General features: G+C 49.9%; 1 protein-coding gene across 2 annotated transcripts in view; it reads left to right on the top strand.

Annotated features, from left to right (window-relative positions):
* The window catches only part of KREMEN1 (kringle containing transmembrane protein 1), a 71197-nt gene that overhangs the window by 47539 nt on the left and 2675 nt on the right, over nucleotides 1-20983 (top strand). Inside the window, exons 6-9 of one of the 2 annotated variants that reach the window (XM_079942304.1) lie at nucleotides 9388-9720; nucleotides 10571-10729; nucleotides 11827-11911; nucleotides 13532-17281. In XM_079942304.1, coding sequence (XP_079798430.1) covers nucleotides 9388-9720; nucleotides 10571-10729; nucleotides 11827-11911; nucleotides 13532-13700 — 746 coding nt within the window. In that variant the 3' untranslated portion in view covers nucleotides 13701-17281. Of the gene's footprint in view, nucleotides 1-9387; nucleotides 9721-10570; nucleotides 10733-11826; nucleotides 11912-13531; nucleotides 17282-20983 lie in introns of both variants that reach the window. The other variant, XM_079942303.1, reaches the window with a different exon arrangement.

Genomic DNA, 20983 nt, shown 5'->3' with positions numbered 1-20983 from the left:
GACAACCTAGAAAAGATAATAGGGACACTGATGTAATGGTTCAGTATCAGCTTTAAGATCCTCTTGTTTAATGTAATTTGCAAGCCCTTTTAGTGTTTTCTGAGGCATCTGAGATCTTACTGTGATAAGATCACACACATCTTACTGTGATAGAGCAGAGAAGAGATGCAAAGCTTCGAGTTGTCTTTCCAGGCCTGGTACTGAGTGTGCTCTGACCCACCCATCTCCTCCCTGACCCGCCACTCCGCCACTCTGTGAGATGCTGGCCAGGGCAGAGCATCTAAACGGGGTATGGCCTGGGGCCTTGACCTCTTCAACTGCTGGCCCACTTGATCCCCCGTAATCCACCCACATCTATGCGGTGGTAATGAGAGTTTGCAAACGCCCTTGTACCAGTGCAGCGCCAGATTTTAAGATGGCAGAAAGGAGATAGTCACAGATGAGGCAGACGAAGGGAAAGGCTTGAGCTTACTGAGACACACTGTAGAGTCTACAGTGTTGTTAGTCCCCAGGCTAGATTAGATGCTGACATCTTGACTAGGCTGAGTGGCTCAGTTTTAAGCCAGAATGTCATGTGGTGCGTCAGTGTCCTGGGGCTGCTGCCATAGCAAATTATCACCAACTGGGTGACTTCAAACAACAGAAATTTCTTCTCTCATAGTTTGGGAGCCTAGAAGTCCAAAATCAAGGCGTTGTCAGGGCCATGTTCCCTATGAAGGCTCCAGGGAAGAATCTTCCTTTGCCTCTTCCTACTATCCGGTCATTGCTGGCAGTCTTCGGCATTCCTTGACTTGTAGCTGCATCACTCCGGTCTCTGTCTTCTTTACGTGACTGACTTCCCTCTGTGCCTCCTTACAAGGACACTAGTCATTGGATTAGGCCTACCCTAATCTAGTACAGCCTCAGTTAACTTGATAACATGTGTAAAGACCCTGTTTTCAAATAAGGTCACCAACACAGACACCAGGCGTTAGGACTTAAACATATCTTTTTGGAGGACATGATTCAGCCACTACGTATGGTGTCTGTAAAACCCAGCCCGAGTTTATAACTGATGCTTTCGCAGGTTACAGCTTAGACACTGTCAAAAATGTGTTTTTTTGTGGGGGGAGGACAGCGGGAGGATTGGCGAGCAGAACTCACGTGGTTAATTTTTGGTCTTTTTAGTTGTGTGCCCATTGGAGACTGTCAGTGGCTTTCTATACATCCTGTTTTGCTCAGTGTTAGTACCTCTGTTAAAGGCTGCACCTTAGCTAATGTTTAAGGGAGAATAGTTGGCAAATAATATGTGCTGCACATCCATTTAGCCTTTCATCTCCAGAGTTCATTGTTATAAAATCCTCTGCCTCAACACCCCAACCCAGGAGAGTATGTTGGCTGACCTTACAGAGTGCCTGGTATACTCTTTTTTTTTTTTTTTTTTCTGCCAAGGGTGACCTTCAAGATTCAGCTAAATCCTGCACACCGTTTTGGTTTTTTGTTTTGTTTTGTTGTTGCTGTTGTTGTTGCTGTTTTTTTTTAAATTTATGGCCACACCGCGAGACATGTGGGATCTTAATTCCTCGACCAGGGGTTGAACCCGCGCCCCCTGCATTGGAAGGTGGAGTCTTAACCACTGGACTGCCGGGGAAGTCCACTGCACACTGTTCTTAATGTTCAGTACTTCTGTTTTTCTCATAACACCTATTCTTTACCTTCCCTACATCCCTTTTCTATCTCTGTTCTTCCTGTTGTTGTTTTTGTGTGTGTGTGTGTGTGGTATGCGGGCCTCTTACTGCTGTGGCCTCTCCCGTTGCAGAGCACAGGCTCCAGAAGCGCAGGCTCAGCGGCCATGGCTCACGGGCCCAGCCGCTCCGCGGCATGTGGGATCTTCCCGGACCGGGGCACGAACCCGTGTCCCCTGCATCGGCAGGCGGACTCTCAACCACTGCGCCACCAGGGAAGCCCTGGTATACTCTTAAGTAAAAAAAATAAGGAGAAAAATACTGAGTCCCTAGTATGTAAGGCTTTATAAGAATTGTCACGTTGGGCCCTCCTGGCAGCCATCTGAGGAAGGCATTATTATCCCTCTCATTTTACGGAAGAGAGTCCTAGGTTGTGGAGAGGATAAATAACTTGCCAGGACTCACACCACCAACAAGCCGTGGGCATAGACAGTAAACAGAAGCAGGGTGTGTGGGTTCATTACCTGTTTTTCTACTTTAAACAGAATATAGTGTTAATTTTTTTTAATGAAAAATAAGTGTTGGTGAGAATATGGAGAAATTGAAACCCTGTACGTTGTTGGTATAAATGTTAATGGTGCAGCTCCTTTGAAGCAGTCTGGCAGTTCCTCAAAACTTGAAACAGAATCATCTTATGACCCAGTAATTCCACTCCTAAGTATATACCCGAGAGAGCTGAAAACATATGTTCACACAAAAGCTTGTACATGAATGTTCATTAGCAGCATTATTCATAACAGCCAAAAAGTAGCAACAACCCAGATGTCCATCAACTGACAAATGGGTGAACAAAATGTGGTGTGTCCATACAGTGGAATATTATTTAGCCCCAAAAAGAAATGAATTACTGACCCCTGCCACAACATGAGGAACCTTGAAAACATGATGCTCGGTGAAAGAAACCAGACATACGGGGCGCATATTTAATGATTCCATTGATAAGAAATGTCCAGAATAGGCAAATCCATACAGACAAAAAACAGATTAATGGTTGCCAAGAGCTGGGGAAAGGGGAGGCATGAGAAATGATTGCTTAGGAGGTATGGGTTTTCTTTTTGGGGTAATGAAAATATCCTGGAATTAGATAGTAGCAGTGGATACATAACATTGTGACAAAACTAAATACCACTGAATTGTACTCTTTTAAGTGGTTAAAATGGTGAATTTCATATCAATAAAAATAAGTGTAGTTTTTATATGGTACTCTTTCATTCATTTAGCACATTTTTATTGGGTATCTTCAGTGTGGCAGATAAATTATGTTTTATTTGCACAGTGCCTCTACTGGAGCGTCAAACGGAAATAATTTGGTTTAAAGTCAGTCATCTTTGTACCAAGTATCATCTTTGGTACTAGAAATATATCTAGGAGTTAGCACTGGGCCTCACACAAAAGTGCCCTAAGACAAATTAATTACGATGAAAATAATTGCTCTCTATTGAGTGCTTGCTTCATGTTAGACTTGATGCTGGGGCACTTGTTTAGTTTGTTATTTAATCCTTGCAACAGCCCAGTTGATAAGGAAGCTGTGGATCAAAAGATTAAATAATTTGTCCAAGCTAATAAGTGCCAGAGCCAGGATTCAAACTCAGGTTTGCCACAGTTTTTTATTTTTCTATTTTCAGCAGCTAAAAATCCCTTGTATTAACAATAACAAAATAGATCATAATACCAGATCCAGTTTAATGCTTTAAAAGTATGTGAACAGGGCTTCCCTGGTGGCGCAGTGGTTGAGAGTCCGCCTGCCGATGCAGCGGACATGGGTTTGTGCCCCGGTCTGGGAAGATCCCACATGCCGCGGAGCGGCTGGGCCCGTGAGCCATGGCCGCTGAGCCTGCGCGTCCGGAGCCTGTGCTCAGCAACGGGAGAGGCCACAACAGTGAGAGGCCCGCGTACCAAAAAAAAAAAAAAAAAGTATGTGAACAAAGTTTGCCCAGTTGTTCAGATTATGATCAAACTGGCCCCTTCCGCAGGTCTCTAACTGCCCCCTCTGGCTTCCACGCCCTCGAGGACTAAAAAGAATGGCACTGAGAGGCTGCCTATTCCAGTCTTCAGAGGCCCCGATGTGTGTTGACTGGCAGGGGCCCCTGACAGCAGCCAACTCATATTTCGTACCCCACAGCTTTGTAAAGAAAGGTACAAAATGCGGCACTGTAGAAATAATCTGTAAAGTTTCATCTGTTAGGAGTAAAATAGTTTAAAGAGCTTAAGTACTGCCTCATGGAGATCCTTATGATCCACTGGATGAGGCTGAGCATTTCAGAGATGGTGACTGCAGACTATCCCGTAATTTGGGAGGGCAAAGGTGCCTCTCCTAAGAGATTGGAGGAGAGTTAGATGTGAGAAAGGGACCAGGTTTCAGTCTCTGTGTCTCAGAACAACCACCTCGGGAGAGAGACTACTCAGGCAGCGGGCGGAAGCTGTCTGCTCAGTATTTGTTGCCACATCCAGTGATTTGTCACAGGCTCTGTGACTGATTTTCCAGCAGGCTCTCATGAGCTTAGGGAGGTTGCTGAAGTAGGTTGTGTTCTGTGTGTAAAAGTGGCGCTGATGAAGGCTTCAGAGCCTCTGCTGCCCCCAGAGTTAAACGTACTGAATTAACAGAACCAAACAGAAGATCAGATAGGCCAGCGTCAGCAACAGGTCACAGGGACTGCCCAACAGCCCTCTTGGCCTCCCTCAGCTTCTAGGCACTGAAGGGAGAAGTGAGTCATATAGGTTGGGTCTTACTTGGTAACATTAGTGGATCACTTATATTTACAGGGCACTGTGCTATCCATTTCCCAGGCATTCTCTCCCTTAATTCTCATAATACTGTGAAGCAGGTACTGTTATCTTTACTTGCCCCACAAGAAAACTGAGGCTCATAAAAGTTTAGTAACTTGCCCAGAGTCCCACAGATAGAGATCCTGCCCTCATGGAACTTACATTTTGGTGGGAAGGGAGGAGATTAATGGTGAAAAAGATTGAGGGCCTAAGGACATGTAGGATCTGACAGCTGGGACTGTATTAGTAATTGTATTTCATAGATTCCAAGATGCCATCAGTTGTGAGATGCAACATTATTTTATATGCCACTGAAGGGAAAAAAATGCTTCCAATTAAACAGTGACGTGCACGGACTGAAAGACACATCCTAGGTTGTGTGTCAGGTCAATGTCCCCTTCAAAAAATAAGATCTTGAATATATTCGTAAGTTTTAAGTTTCCTTATTATCCGAAATGTAAGTTTCCTTTTTTCCTGAATTATCACTGAACTTAATAATCCATCATAGATGTCACGTGCTTATTCTCAAAATTGCTGAATTGGATGTACTGTCAGCATGGCACGCATCTAGGAATCGAAATTTCTGAGTTTGTCTGCCTTTGCTGTTGAAACATCAGTTTAACCTGGACACTTTTTTCTTTTCAAATAATAATAATAATAATAAAATAACTAACACGTAACTGAGCTTGTACTCTGTGCCAGATCTCATACTAAACACTTTACATGCATCAACTCATTTTGATTCTTATAACCTCATGAGGGAGAAACTATTACTAATTTCATTTTATAGATGAGGAAACTGAGGTATACAGAAGATAAGTATCTTGCTCAAATTCATAGTTAGTACATGGTAAAGTCAAGATTAGAACCCAGGAATCTTTATTTTTTTAATTTAGGTTTATTGAGGTGAAATTACATATAGTAAAGTCACCCTTTTAGTTGCATAGTCCAGTAAGATTTGACAAATATGTACACAGTCGAAATATAGGACATTTTTGTCACCTCAGAAAGCTCTCTTGTGCCCCTTTGTGGTCACCACCCCCAGCCCTCAGCAGCCACTGATCCCGTGTTCCATCTGTATGGTTTTGTGTTCTGAACAAAGTCATATAAATGGAATTATACAGTACTTAAACATTTGCGTTTGGCTTCTTTCACTTAGAAGAATACTTTTGAGATTCGCTTGTGTTGTTTCAGTAGTTCCTTTTTATTGCTAAGAAACATGCCTTTGTACAAATGTATCAGAACTCATTCATCATTTACCAATCGATAAACATCAGTCTATGATAAAGATGCTGTACAGCTGCTGTACACACACATGTACAGGTGTTTGTGTGTTTGTATTTCTCTTGGGTGAGTACCTAGGAATTACAGCATTTCTGGGCCATACACTAAGTGCATATTCAGCGTTTATAAGACACTGCCAGCTGTTTTTTGAAGTGGTTATACCATTTTGCGCTCTGGCTGACAAGATATAAGATTTCCAGTTGCTCCTCATCCTCACCTGTACTTTTGTATTGTCTCTTTTTTAATGTTAACCATTCTGTCGTGTGTGTCGTGGTAACTCATGGTTTTACTTTGCATTTCCATAATTTCTAATGATGTTGAACATCTTTTCATGTTCTTATTTGCCATCTGGTATCATATTCTTTCGGCCTAAAGAAGTTCCTTTAGCATTTTCTCTAATGCAGGTCTGCTGTCAATGGCTTCTCTCAGCTTTTGTTTGAGAAAGCCTTATTTCACCTTCTTTTTTTTTTTGGCCATGCCACACGGCATGTGGGATCTTTGTTCCCGGACCAGGGATCGAACCTGGGCCCTTGACAGTGAAAGTGCCGAGTCCTAACCACTGGACCTCCTGGGAATTCCCTTTGTTTTTTAAATTTTTATTTTATTTGCCTGAAGATTGCTGAGATTCTTAAATAACCTTTCATCAACTTTGGAGCATTCTTAGCCATTATCTCTTCAACTATTTCTCCTATCTTATTCTCTTTTTCTTCTCTTTCTGGGACTCCAATTATATACTGTTAGACCGTTTGATATTGTGCCCCAGCTGTTGGAAGCTCTGTTCTGCTTTTTTCATTTATTTTTTTCTCTGTGTTTCATTTTGGATAATTTCTACTGACCTATTTTCAAGCATGTTGATTCTTTTCTCAGTGTGTGTAATCTGTTTCTAAGCCCATCAAAGGAATTCTTCATCTCTAATATTGTTTGTTTTATTTCTAGAATTTACATCTGACTCTTTTTTGTAGTTTCCATATCTCTGCTGAAATTTCCAATCTGTTCAAGCAAGTTGTCCATCTTTTCCCCTAGGTATTTTCTGTCTGGTAGTTCTAATGTCTGGGTCATTATTGAGTCTGGTTCTGTGGATTGTTTTATCTCCTTTTTTAAAAATTGAGATGTAATTGACATATAACACTGTATTAGTTTTAGGTGTACAACATAATCACTCAATACATATATATTGATGTTTTATCTCTTGACAGTGTCTTTTTTTAATATAAATTAATTAATTTATTTTTGGCTGCTTTGGGTCTTCGTTGCGGCGCGTGGGCTTCTCATTGCACTGGCTTCTCTTGTTGCGGAGCACAGGCTCTAGGCACACAGGCTTCAGTGATTGTGGCACACAGGCTCAGTAGTGGCTTGCAAGCTCTAGAGCGCAGGCTTAGTAGCTGTAGCGCATGGAGGCTTCACGGCATGTGGGATCTTCCCTGACCAGGGATTGAACCCGTGTCCCCTGCATTGGCAGGTGGATTCTTAACTATCGCACCACCAGGGAAGTCCCGACAGTGTCTTTTATTTTCCTTTCTTTTATTTTCCTTTCTTTCTTGCTTGCTTGCTTTTATGTTTTGTGTGTTGTAATATTGTATTGAATACCGTACACTATACGTAGAAGGATAGTAGAGGCTGAGGAAGTGTATTTACACCTGGAAATGGGCAGGCCTGCTCGGTGTGGGGATTGATTGAGCCTTTCTATCAGTGGTCGAGCTGGGTTTGGGTTTCCCTGTTCCTATCATCACCTGCAGTGCATGTCAACCTTCAGATTCCTCCCATGATGGCTACTGTTACCTCGTGCTCAGTGTGGAGCCTGGGATGCCAGTGGGGTTTTTTCATTGTTCCCATTCCACCCTCAACTTTGAGCAGTTCCTCCTTGACCGTGACCTTTCCCCTCCCTTGATGGTAGACTTCTGCTGCTTGTTACTTGGCGCTGTGCTCGTGGTGTGGTTGGGGTTTCTTGGTTCTCCTGCTCCATCCTCCATCTCAGACACGTCGTGTCACTGGGCCTCAGGGATGGGGTCTTTCCAGCATCCCCAAATACCCCTCTCCCGGCAGCCGAGCACTGCCTTGTATCTGTGGGGGCTTCCGGGAAGAAGAGGGTCTCCTGCCCCTCCATTGGGTAGCAGACCTCTGCTTGGCATTGGTCCAGGATCCTGGGGCTCAAGGCAACCAGGGGCTGATGGCTTTTGCCTCTGCTCTTCCCCTAGAAGCAATGAGTCTTTGTCTGGTTACTTTGACAGGAACGAGAGAGTCTCCTGCTCCCTCCCCAGGGGCTTCTACGCTGGCCCTGGGAGCAGGAGGGTTTGCTGCCCCTCCCCTTGCAGCTTAAGGCTTTTGTTTCCTTTGAGAGGAGGGTCCTGGAAGAGGGCAGGGTTTCAGGCCTGTCCCCCAGCAGTGGCTCATCACCTCCTACCCGTCACCTTCTGCTCACTGGTACCACCAATGGGGACCCTTTGGTGTCCTGCCCTACCCCGGTCATTCTCGTGGGCCCTGGGTGGAGGCCTGCACAGAATTGCTTGCAAGTGAGTGCAGACTCCTGTTGTGTCTGGGGTCCCCGGGCATCCTGGACTGAGAGGCTAGCCCACATTCAGCCTTTAGAAATTTGTTAAAATTTTAGCTGCTTTCTTCTTACTTACTTTCATGGCGACCCCCTCTTCCTCTTGTGCTCCGTCAACGATGAAACACTTTGTGTGGCCTGACTCTCCTCAGAGGAGCTTCTTACTTTTAGGAATTAAATTGCCTTGGTTGTCTTGAGACCTCAGCTTTCTAATGCATTGAAGAAAAGTTCTGAGCTTTTTCTCATTGTTAGGATGAAAGCAGCTTTCTACATCCTAAAGGGAAGCAGAACTCCCCCAAAGCCTGCTTTTTAAATCCCGGCCCTACCCTCCCTCTTGAGGACTTTCATTTCCAGGATCTTATTTGCACTTCAGCACATAAGATACAGTGAAGTGTATCTGCCACTCAGAACCTGCCACTCAGAACTGGGAGTCCAGAGACATCAAATGTGCTGCTGCAGAGTGATCAGTGAGCTTCCCCTCTGCAGAAAGTCATTTCTTGTGCCACAGTTTCCCACTTGAAAAACAAGTGTGGCCCCTCAAATGAACCTCGCACCCCTAAGGGACTTGGGATGCCCTCCGCTTTTTACGACCTTACCTCATCAGTGCCCCCTGCAGAGAGGTCCTGTGTTTTCATGTGCTTTGTCTCATCTGTCCTCACACATTTATGTGATACGAGAGCAGGTAGGTGGTGGTCTCTCCACTCTCAAAGCTGTGAGAAGCTAGAGGTCTGGATGTGAAGTATGGCCCCTGGGATCAATGGCCCAGCTGGTTCCGAACCCAGACTCTCTGACTCCAGCCTGGCCCCTGCCGGGGCCGCACTGCTGTGCTGTGTGCTAACTTTAAGGTCTCCTGGGGGGAAAAAAAAAAGCCTCCAGTCATTTGTTCAGGGTTTAAGCGATTCATTCTGTGATTCAATCCTGAAACATGAGACAGTCTGGTTTTGCAGACAAAAAACAACATCCCAAACTGGATCCCATCAGCTAGGAAGTTTTGTTTGTGACAGGTTGAAAAGTGAGCCCTGTGGCCGAGCCCCAGCCTGAGGGCTGGTATCCTTTTGTCTCCTGCAGCTCTGGTCGGTGCCTGTGGTGGGAATTACTCGGCCATGACTTCCGTGGTCTATTCCCCCGACTTTCCCGACGCATACGCCACAGGGAGGGTCTGCTACTGGACCATCCGGGTCCCGGGAGCCTCCCACATCTACTTCAACTTTGCCTTGTTTGACATCCGGGATTCCGCAGACATGGTGGAGCTGCTGGACGGCTACACCCACCGCGTCCTGGTCCGTTTCAACGGGAGGAACCGCCCACCTTTGTCCTTTAACATCTCTCTGGACTTTGTCATCTTGTATTTCTTCTCTGATCGCGTCAATCAGGCCCAGGGATTTGCTGTCTTGTACCAAGGTAAGACCCCGGCCTCCTTGGGTTCCCCTTGAACCTCATTGTGACGTGTGGACCTCGGGTGCTTCTTGCCAGAAGGACTGTACGTCAGGATCTGCCCACTCAACTTGCAGGTTTTCCCGCCTCCTATTTTATAACTTGTACCCACTTCATGATACAGAAACGAGGTGCCACCTGTGAGTTCTGCTGTCTTAGTCGTTCTCATGACAGTTTTCATGGGAGAGTTAAAAGACTAACTAAAAGAAAGAGCTGAGATTAGCAGAATCGGAAGGTTCCAGAGAGGTCATTTGCTCCATCCTCCTGCCTCTGAACATCCTAGCCAATCCCCAAGGCCTGGTTTACCATCTTCAGACCCTCCTAACATGGGGCTGCACTCCTGCCCCTGTAATGTGAACACACGTGTGCTAGGCACAACTCCTTGCCCGCACATGAGAACACAGCAGGTGTCCATGACCTAGTCTCTGTCCTGGACGTCAAGGGCCTCAAGAAGAGTTCGGTCAGTGTGCGGCTACAGGAAGGAGGAGGAGGCCTCCTCACGGGTGGGACAGGCTGAAAGAACAGGTAGAGTTGGGGCAGACAGATAGGAAGGAAGAGGGCCTTCGGGGCAGAGGGACCATAGCTGCAGAGGCACAAGGGCAGGAAAACCCTAAAGCACGTTCCGGGATCCACGCAGAGACACGTCAAATGGCTCCTTCGGAGCCAGAGCCTGGCAGGTTCTGCTTTGGGGCCAGCGGGGCCAAGAATTGCCCCCAGCACTGAACCATAGAAAACTGCCTTCTCTTCATGACCAGTGCCTCCTCCTCTTCATTGTCTCCACCAGCTTTCCCCCAGCTAATTCCTTTTGATCTTCCAGCCGTCAAGGAAGACCCGCCACAGGAGAGGCCCACTGCCAACCAGACGCTGGCTGAGGTGTTCACGGAGCAGGCCAACCTCAGTGTCAGCGCTGCCCGGTCCTCCAAAGTCCTCTACGTCATCACCACCAGCCCCAGCCACCCACCCCAGACCATGCCAGGTAGCAGTTCCCAGACACCATCAAAGGGGTGGGAGCCACAGAGCTTGGGGGTAGTGCACTTGGCGGTTACAGAAACAGAGCTCTCTCAGGTGTTTCTCTTTCCGAGGTAGGCTGGGGGTCCTGGCTCCATGACTCTGTTTGTCCTGGCCTTGGAGGGACATTTTCTCTTTAGCTTGATTCCGTAGTCCTTACCTCCAACATCCAACACGGCTGCCTTTAGTACGTGGTGATTAATCAGCTAACCCAGTGTTTCCTGCGGCCCCAAGTTGTAGCTCTCTGAGTGCATCAGCAGTTGCCAGAGCTGTGTTTATTCAGTCATTCGGAAGATGTGTAAGTGCTTTAATGGTGTCAGGCTCTGTCTTAGGCACTGGATTGTACAGCGAACCACACAAAATCCCTGCCCATCTGTGGCTGACACATGGAAGGAGAAAGACAAAAAGCAAAAGAAGAGTCAGATAGTCACCAGAGCTGTGAAGGCAGGTCCTGCAGGAGACGGGTGGAGAGAGGGTGGTGATCTTATGGTTCAAGCTGGCTAACTTGGTCGGGTACGGACTGTGACTCTCTCTTTTCTGCCAAGGAAGTTGGAGCCTTTACAAGCTGGTAGGGCTGCAGATACCATTCGCAATTCCCTGGACTAGAGGTTTTCCCCTGCAAGACTCACAGTAGGAAGTCAGGGAGGAGAGCCCCTTCCTGTGTATCCTATTGTTTGTGTATCTGTAGGATTTCACAAGTCACACATCCCATTCCTCAGATGAGGAAATGAGGCCCAGAGAGTTTATGTAATTCGTCTGTGGTCGCACAGTGATTCCAGTGGTAGAGACAGAATGTGCACCACTCCTTTCAACTCCAAGTTGAGTGTGCTTTGGACCACACTGCCTGCCTCTCTCCAGGAGGGAGTCTAGAGCAAGTCGAGGTGCTCAGAAGGTCTGGTACTCCGGGCCAGCCCAGCTCGAGCTGCGTTGCATGGCTACCCCCCACCTGCAGGGAGCTCCTCAGCCAGGCCTGCTTCTCTGAGCCACCAGGGCTCACTCAGACCTCCTTCTGAAAAGTGAGCTCACACAACACAGTCCGATCACCCCTGTCTTTTGCACTTGCAGGATGGACAGTGTATGGCCTGGCAACGCTCCTTATCCTCACGGTCACAGCCGTCATAGCAAAGATGCTTCTGCACATCACTTTCAAGTGAGTATGAGAGCCATCCGACTCCAGGAGGGGAAGGCTCAGGGCTCCTTTTCTACTACGCTTCAGTTGTCTGAGAACACTTGTAATATCGGAACATGATTCCAAAGCGCTCAGTGCTGGGCAGCGTGAGGCCATAGACATTCCTCATTCTCTGTAGAGTGAAATGTACAACTGGACAAATCTCACTAGGTTTGAGGGATTGTGTGTGTGCTCCTGGGTTTAAAGGATACGATTTCAAGGAGGATTGAAATAGTCTGGGCATAAAACAGGACAATTTCCATTTTTTGGCTTGTGCTAGCCCCCTGAAGAGATGTTTACATAAGAGCAAAGATTCCTAGGACAATACCAGGCATATTTCCTGATGCCTTCTAGAAACTGTGAGACATTCTTAGGAAGAGAATTCCAACATTTTATTAACTATTGCTTAATAATTATTTTAAAACAATTATTTAAGAAGCTTTTAAAAACCTCATCCTTCAGTTCCAACCAATTTGGAAAAAAATATTTCCTCCCCTTACTTCCGCTGTTCAGGTTTAACTGTTCTGCCTTCCAGGAAAGGGGTGATGGTTCATGCACTGATGTTTGTGTGCCTGCAGAGGGGGGTGCTAATTTTCTTAGCCCTCTGCTCTGTCTTTCCTGTGGTTCTCAGTCCAGGCTCTCTCCATTTCTTTTCTTTTCCTCAGTAAAACTTTTTTCTCAGTTTTACTGAGATATAATTAACATAAGGGCTCTCTCCATTTCAAGGTCTTCCTGAGCATTGGTGTCCTGTAAAAGCTACCTTTTCCCTGACCTTCTGGCTTGCTCTCTGCCACAGACTTCTTTGTACATTAAATGCCGTCTCCTCCATTGCCCTGTAAAGGCTGCCCTTGGCCTCTTTGGCACCACCCATAGGCCTTTCCACCCTGCACTTTACATTTTTCAGTGGAAACAACGTCCTTGTTATTGTCTACTGGGCATCTATATCTGTGTTTCTCTTTCTTTTTTTTTTTTAAGTCCCAGTTCACACATTCTGGGGAAGCCTCTCAGGCACAGTCCCGTCTGTGTGTCCCCCACAGCAGGGAGAGCGCAGGACACTCTCTCTAGGGTCCAGCACTTCACCGCACACTGAGGCACCAAAGCCCGTGTCTGACTTTCATCTGACACCGAGCCCCTCTGCAGCTTCCCTGTCAAGCAGTGCCGGGGGCTGGCATGGGGGCAGGGCAGGCGTGGGCAGAAAGGCAGGTCCCAGTCCAAGAAGAGCAGGCTTGCCTTCATCCTGTTTAGCTAGGTGGGCTTCCGAATAAGTGTCATTTGAAAAGAGTTCTTCTGCTTAAAAAGAAAGAAGTATTTTGAAAACTCATAATCTCTCAGGCCAGCCCTTTCCAGATTTGAATAATCCTTCCAGCTAGAAGGTTCTTCATTACACTGAGCTGGAACCTGCCCCACTGCACTGCCATCCCACAGGGCGCAGGTCATCCAGATGGCAGTCCCTCGGGTCTCTAAAGGCAGCTATGAGGTTTCCTGAGGCCTCACGTCACTGAATGTCCCATTTTATAGGTGCAGGTATCTCATGAGATGGTAGGTTCTTTCGGACGCTTTGTTCTATTCTACTTGAAAAATTAAGTTATTTTTGTTCGACAGATCCCATCGTGTTCCTGCCTTAGGGGACCTTAGGGACTGTCGTCAACCAGGGACGTCGGGGGAAATCTGGAGCATTTTTTATAAGCCTTCTACTTCGATTTCCATCTTTAAGAAGAAGCTCAAGGGTCAGAGTCAACAAGATGACCGTAATCCTCTTGTGAGTGACTAAAACCTCCCCGCTCTGTGCCCAGGACGTGAGATCCCTCTGAGCTCGAGGCCCCTGGGGACCACTTCTCCCGTGGTTTCCTTTGACTGACTCTTCCTGCCTCTCCCTTGGCCTCTTCTGGGGCACCGGCCACAGGGGCAGCATAGCCTGGATTCGACCTGCTTCATCACTGCACTTAGGAGAGAGACTCATGGTCCTACGGTCCGTGCCTCCTGCATCTCTCTCTCTCTGATCTAGGAACAGGGTGTCGGGACAGTGGGCTGAGATGACAGAGATGGTTGTGTCCAGCACTGGGCTCAGGTACGTTCTAGACGACTGTCAGGTAGTGGGTAGGTAGTGCTTCTTCTCAGTTTTGTCCACACAGATTGCTTTCTCCTGGTCTTTATGGTTTGGAACAGGCTAGGCAGAGAGAGTTCTGAGGCTGTCCTGGGGGTTGGCCCCCCAAAGCATGACAGAAACCCACGCTCTGTGCTGACTCTGGGGCTTTGCTCCGTGGGCTCCAGGAGAGAATGGGCCGCCTCCAGCCTGGAAGGGCCTGTCATGTAAAAACCTGACACCTTCACCCATGGGCTTCTTTCTATGGCTTCTTCTGCAGCTTGGTGACCAGCAGACAAGTTTGAGGGGTGGTCATAGGAAACATCCATTCATTTATTCATGCAGTAGACTTTACCGAAAGCTTTTCTAGGTGCTCAGTAGCTCCTTGTTGGGCTGGATTTGGTGACCTCTCCCCCAAGCTGCTCGTCCTGTGAAGCCTGAGCCAGGCCCCGTCTCGGGATTCCTAAGCTGACTCTCAGTTCAGAACAGGGAGTGTAAACATGGTTGAGCATCCAGGAAGCAACGTGTGACACAGGGTGCCAGCAGTCCCTCCTTTAAGTGTCCCTTATTTTAAAAGAGGATGAAAAATTTCCCATGGCCTGTGCTCTCTGCGGCCTCCATGCCTTTTCTTATGGGGACAGGGTGGGCTTCGGAATGCCTCAGTGGGGAAGGAGAGGCCTCTTGTCCCTACTCCCACACCCTCTGCCCCCCAGAAGGGGAGGGGAGCCGCAGAGAGTGGCATGCGGAGTGGGGAGGGAGGGTGTGGGAACGGGAGCCCCACTGAGGAAAGGCCTCCGAAGATTGAGAGCTGCAGCTGCAGCGGCCGCGGGCGGTGGGAGTCCGTGCCATCCCGTCCAGAAGCCCTGCCGTCCGTCCAAGAGCAGCCTCGTCTACAGCAGCCGGGAGGAACACCTGGGACCCCAAAGGCCGGGCCTGGCCTCTGTCGGAGTGTGGCTCTCCCGCAGGCACTCGAGCCTTGGGCCTCGTTGTGCCAAGTGTTTGGGGCACTTTGCCCCCCTCGCCGAACCCCTGAGCTACTGCCTGCTGTGGCCTTCCCTAGGGGTCTGCCACACCGGCAGGCGTCTGCGCCCAGCTCCCAGAAAGACAGAGGGCCACGTGGGGCCAGCTGGGAGGCGACACCAGCAACCAGGAGAGATGCTGGGAGCTGGCAGCGTGGGCCAGGGGCGTTTGGAGGGGGAAACGCCACGTGTCCACGGGAGAGCGGGGGCGCTGCCCCAGGCACCGGGTGAGGCTTTGATCTGGAAAGGGCGGTTACCCCGAGCAGCTGTCAGCAGGGTCTGGAGCCAGGCCTGCCGAGTGCAAGGACCACTGGAATATACTGACGTATGCAGTCTCCCCTCCAAGCTATTCCTGGCCTTTATGGAATCTCCTCTCAAACACAAGTGTCAGGTGTGTGCAGTCACAGAGGGCCCTGTGCTGTGAATAGGTCCGCGCAGCACAGAGGGAATGTGGAGTCCCACCCGGGAGGGGTCCACCCGGCCAGGGGCAGTCGCTCGCAGCCATGGGCTCCCTCTGATCACTGGCCTTGGGGCATCCTATGGGCCCGCCTGCCCTCTTCACATTTCGTGACTTCAGGTCACGGTGTGTCTGAGCACCTGGAGCAGCCCTTTTTCAGAGATCCCAGAAGGGCTGTGACCCCAGTGTTGTCCTTCTTGCCACCCCAGGCACAGCCCAGCACCCTGGGACCCACTTACCATCCCGGGAGCAGCCCCAGGAATCCCAAACCGGCCTCAGGACAGCATGGGGGGAGAGGGCCATAAATTGTCCCAGGCCAACCTCTGTAAGCATGATCCCCCAGAGGGCCCCCCGTGGCTAAGTAAACACTGGAGGCATAAATTGTCCCAGAAGAGGGGAACCTGTGAGGCCAGAAGAGGGGAGATGTACACCCAGGAGCACCGAAGGAGGAAGCACTTGATCTGCTAAGAAACCACTTTAGAGGCAAGAAAGTGGGGGTTGGAGGGGACTGGAAAGGGGTGACCCTGAGAAAAGGGTGAGGCGCCCCCTTTCTGGGCATGAGCGAGGTAACCAGGTTGCTGTAACTTCTGAAGTGTGGGCTCTGGCTCAAGACTCCAGCCGGCCAGAAACCCGCAGCGCAACGATCAAAGCACTCGCAAGCACAGCTGTCCTGGCCCTTAGGCCGAACCCATGGGTGGGCACGGCCCCACCCGCATGGCCCATCATCAGCCCCAGGCAGGAGTGGCCTGACCTGCTCAGTGTCCGGCCGGGTCATCCTGACACCAGCAGGGCATGCAGCCTGTCACCAAGCCCCCATGCTTCCTGGCACTTCATCTTCCCTAGCACTTACAGGGGGACGGCCTCCGAGGTCCCATCCCCTTGTCTGATGAGCACCCCAGGCCTCCTGCAGAGCCTGGTGGCCCCCACTCTGTAGCCCGGTCAACTGCTGCCCTCTTGGGTTTCCAATCTTCTCCTTGCTGTTTGATGTCTGCTTTTGTTACCACCTTGGGAATGTTTAACCTTTTGATTGTTTTCCTCTGGTGTCTGTTTACCCTCCTCACTGTTCTACCTCCTGGCCAGGGCTCTCAGCTTAGCTACCCTGGCCCAGGGTGTTTTTCAGACCTTCCAGCCCAGCTGCCTCCTCTCAGGCTGGCTGGCCCAGGGGGATGGGGCCTCACCCTCTGTTTGCAGACCCCAGGGGGCCCATCTCCCAGGTTCCCATCTTGCCAAGTTGAACATATTTAACGAGGCAGCAGTGGGGTGTGGAGGAAAGTCTGAGGTCAATCTACTGCTTCAGAAAGGACGTGTCCTCAGGAGCACACGGTTGAGGGGCTGCCGCCGAGGGGTCCACACAGCGCCAGGACCTGCCCACATCCAGACTCACCTTCCCGCAGGGATCCTGACTTCGGATGACATGGCTTTATTTGTAAATATGCTCTTAATACACAACTTTGAGAATAAAATAGAAACATCATGTATTTTAAAATATAAGATGAAGTGTGACGCACTGTATACAATTTAATATATATTTTTAGGATTGTTATTTAAGAAAATGGAATGTAATGGTACTTTTACAAAAGAGAGAAAAATGTTATTTTTACCGTCTGGAGAAAATAAATATTCTCATTGTTGTAGAAACCGTGATGGGCCCTAGGTTGTCGTGTTTACGGGAGGCTCCCAAGCCCGAGGCCAGGAAGGTGTCGCGCTGGGAGGACCTCAGGCTCTCACTGGGTCAGCGTCTTCCAGTCGCTCAGCTCTCATCGCGTCTCTGACCCACAGCCGATCTCCGGCCGGTAAGGTCTGAAGAGTTGGGATTCCAAACTCACATGGTGCACGGTGGACATAGGGTGGCCACGGGCAAGGGCACAGGGCTCTGCACTCAGAAAACCTGGGTCTGAAGTGGCTTCAGGTCGGTCGGCCCAGCTTCCCCTCCTGTAAGATGCACAGCATCTACGTCTCAGAAGGTCAAGAAGGCTAGCATGCTGCATGATTATCATCCACATGGGTTTCCCTGCCTTTCAGAGCAGCCAGCTCTTCCTCTCCCCTTTCCCCCCACCCCTTCCTTTTTATAACACGGAAGAAGCTCGGATGTGACCTGCCCTCTCCCGTGAGGAGCTGTGCACCCCAGTGGCCCTTGCATTGGGTCCTGTGGTCCCTGTTTTGACGATGAGGAAGCTGAGGCTCAGATAGGAGTGCGGGGCAGTAAACTAAGAGTACGGCTGAGTCAGCCTGCAGGATTCAGCTCCCACCATTGGTTCGCTGTGAGCCCGGGGGTGTAAAACAGGGAGCCTTTGAAGGGTTTCAGTGGAGGAGCGACGCCAGATTCCCAGTGAGAAGGATTTCCTACGTGCATTTGGAAAACAGGTCGGAGTGGGGTAAGACCAAGGGCGAGGAGGCCAGTTGGGAGATGCCGAGGCCCCCACACCAGCGCCGTGGAGGGAGGGGAGGGCCTGAGAGAGAGTTGGCCACCTCCGCAGGCCAGGGGCCTGGCTCATCCCCCAACCCCACCACCACGTGACCTCGGGCGCATGCCCCCTCCCCAGGTGCCTGTTTTCTCACCTGTCAGGTGAGGGCAATTACAGTACTTATTTACCTCATCGAGTTGTGATGAGTTATTACCTGTGGTATGTTTTCAGTAAGTGGTGGCTGTTCCTTGTTATTTTAGAAAGGAGCTGGGGGGTGAAGAACAAGGGAGTGTCTAGGGTGATGCCCAAGTATCCTGACTTGGGTGCTGGGGAGAGAGAGAGGCCAGTCTTTTCGATAAAGGACGTAAAAGGCACCGGAAGAGAGAGAAGACACGCTGAGTTCTGTTTGGGCTGAGTGAGATCCCGTGGGACATGGAGGCAGAGCTGTCAGGCCGGGACAGGCAGCCTGAGACCCAGGGAGGGTCAGACCTAGGTTCCACAGCCCATGGAAATGGGGACACAGATGACATCTCCAGGGTGTGTCTGGGGCCACCCAGGAGGCTGCTGAGGACAGTGTCACGGACACACTCAGGCAGATGAGGGGGAGCCTGGGCAGGAGTGGGGTGGGGGGAGCTGGCTCGTGGAGAAGGAGAGGGGGCAGCCCCGGAAGCCAAGCTTCGGACCTACCTGGTTCAGTCACACAGCCACTGCTGGTTCTGGGAGCCCTGGGTCCAAATTCTCAGGAGGCAGTTTGCTGGGGGAGGTCTCCCTGCTCCAGCTGGTTATGGCAATGAGAAAAGGGGGCACGTTACCACCGCCTCAGATGCAGACGCGTTCCTCAGAGCAGTGCCTGGACCACTTGCTTCAGAATCCCTGGTGTGCTTGTTCGAAATGCAGGTTCCTGGGCCCCACCCCAGACCTGCCAGAATCCCTGGGAAGCTTCTGAGTGTTGCCGACGCTCACTGAACTGTGACAGCCCTCTTGTTTGAGGCGTTTGGTCAGTAGTCACCTTTTCCTCTAAAACGAATCATCCACTCATAGGCAGTGGCCTTAAGTTCCACTGGCTGCTTCCTCCACTATCCACAGTGTATTGGTTACTCGACTTTGAAGGCCGTATCACTCCAGAGATTCATTGCGGAACAGAGAGGGGCAGGGGAGGAGAACTGCGCAGCACAGCAGTCATTCCAGACACTTCTCCAGAAAGCGCTGCCTTGACGTGGGGTTTGTGCCCCCCTCCCGCTGTCCCCTCCCTTCCTGACCTCGGCCTGCGCCCAGGGCGCCAGTCAGCCCTAACCTGCTGTGGCCGTTGCCACATGATGGCACCTCACAGGCCAGCTTCACTTGAGTGTTTATCTTCTCTGAGCTCTCCTCTGTTTCCCATATGCGCTTTCCTTCCCTGAAGGAAAATATTTTTAATGGCTGGTGGAAGACAAATGGGACAGCCTAGCTGGTGAACTTCTTAGAGATGGATCTGCCTGCAACAGAAAAATAAATACACGCAGCCAGGATGCACACCACTGTCCTGCCTAAAGCAGCGCCAGGAGGAGCCCCCAGAACCCGTCTGAGTGGACTCTGGAGATCGCTGACCTTGACCTCATCTCCTTGTTCCAAACCCGCAAGATGGGACACTAAAACCCGCCCATCCGGGAGCCAGCACCAGGGCAGCATCAGCACCATCCTCTGTCAGGCAACCAAGGCCCTTCTTCCCATGGAGACGAAAGGGCTGGACAAGGGTGACCTTGTCTCCAAGCTTGGGGGTCATGTGATCATCCCCTCTCCCCACTGGGCTGTGCGTGCCTGAAGCTGCAGACGGTCTCTGGGATGCAGAGAACTGGGAAGCTTTTGTTCCTCTGGCAGGGTCGGGTCCCCATGGGGGATTGATTGTTTTTGCTTGGCTGAAAGGGACACTTTGGGGATAGAATATTTCAGCCTCAAGAAGCAGCAACATTTGCTTGTAGCTGGAAGTCTCCCGTCCTGGTCTCCAGCTGTTGTCTGGAGCCACCAGATCCATGCTGAATGGGACTACACCCGGCAACTGGACGCAGACAGCACCGGGCTGGGCTGGCCGTGGACCAGCCTGTGTCTGAGAAGCCCCTCTCCAGGACAGCCCGGTAGCAGGGATGCCCTCAGCCCTCTCAGTGGTGTTTACCAGGCTCTGGAATGAACCTGCCCACTGTGGATGACTGGGCTGGGGAACCAGGCTCCACAGGGAAGCATTTTAGGGGGAAAACAGATCCAAGCTTGAGGTCCAGAGTAACTCCTTGGGAAAAAAGATGGCAGGATCTGAAACAGCCAAAGTTCTTGCAACAGAGAAGCTTCAGTTCTCTTATTTAGCTCTTAGGAACGTTTACCATTGTCCCTGTTCAAGTGAAGCCACTGAACTTCTAAAAACTTAATTGAGGACCTGCTGTTTTGCACACTGATCGTGAAAATATGTGTAATGAACTCGCCTTAGTCGCTGGTACCAAAGGTAAAATCGGATCAAGAGCACTCAGTGGGAATTCAAACCTCATATTAGCCAAATGTGGGGCAGCTTTTTATAGGTCCCAGGTGAGCTAAGGAAATCTGAATGTGCAAGGATGCTGCTGCTGCTGATAATAATAATAGCTACCATTTCTGCGGTATGTGTGCCAGACACTGTGCTCAACCCTTAAAGTCGTCCCTGGGTCAACCCAGCCTGGGAACCAAGGCTCAGAGAAGCAGTCCGGCCAGTGGAGGGCAAGGCCAGGACTGAGCCCAAGTCTGCTGGCTCCAAAGCCAAGGCTCCTGGTTCCTGTTGCTCTGCAAGCCCCTCCCACTTGGGCAGGGGGTTGGGGTCTGAGGGGAAACCCTGTGGCCCCCAAATATTTCCCCCAAATATCATCCCTGTTGCTTCCAGACAGCCCAGGGAAAATACAGATCAATTTGCCTGGGGTGAGGAAGGCATCAAATCTACACTTCTTTACCTATTTGGCAACCCAGACTTCTTTGGGAATCAGAGGAATGTCACGAAGCCTGTCCCCAAAAGACCTCACCTGCAAAAGCTACATAGAAATTCTGGAGATTCAGAGATGCTCCCCACCCAGCCCCAGAAACCCTTCCATGGACTTC

Source organism: Stenella coeruleoalba, assembly GCF_951394435.1.
Source record: "Stenella coeruleoalba genome assembly, chromosome: 14".
Taxonomy (NCBI): domain Eukaryota; kingdom Metazoa; phylum Chordata; class Mammalia; order Artiodactyla; family Delphinidae; genus Stenella; species Stenella coeruleoalba.
Note: the sequence above shows the minus strand (reverse complement) of the source record. Positions and strands in the feature narration are given on the sequence as shown.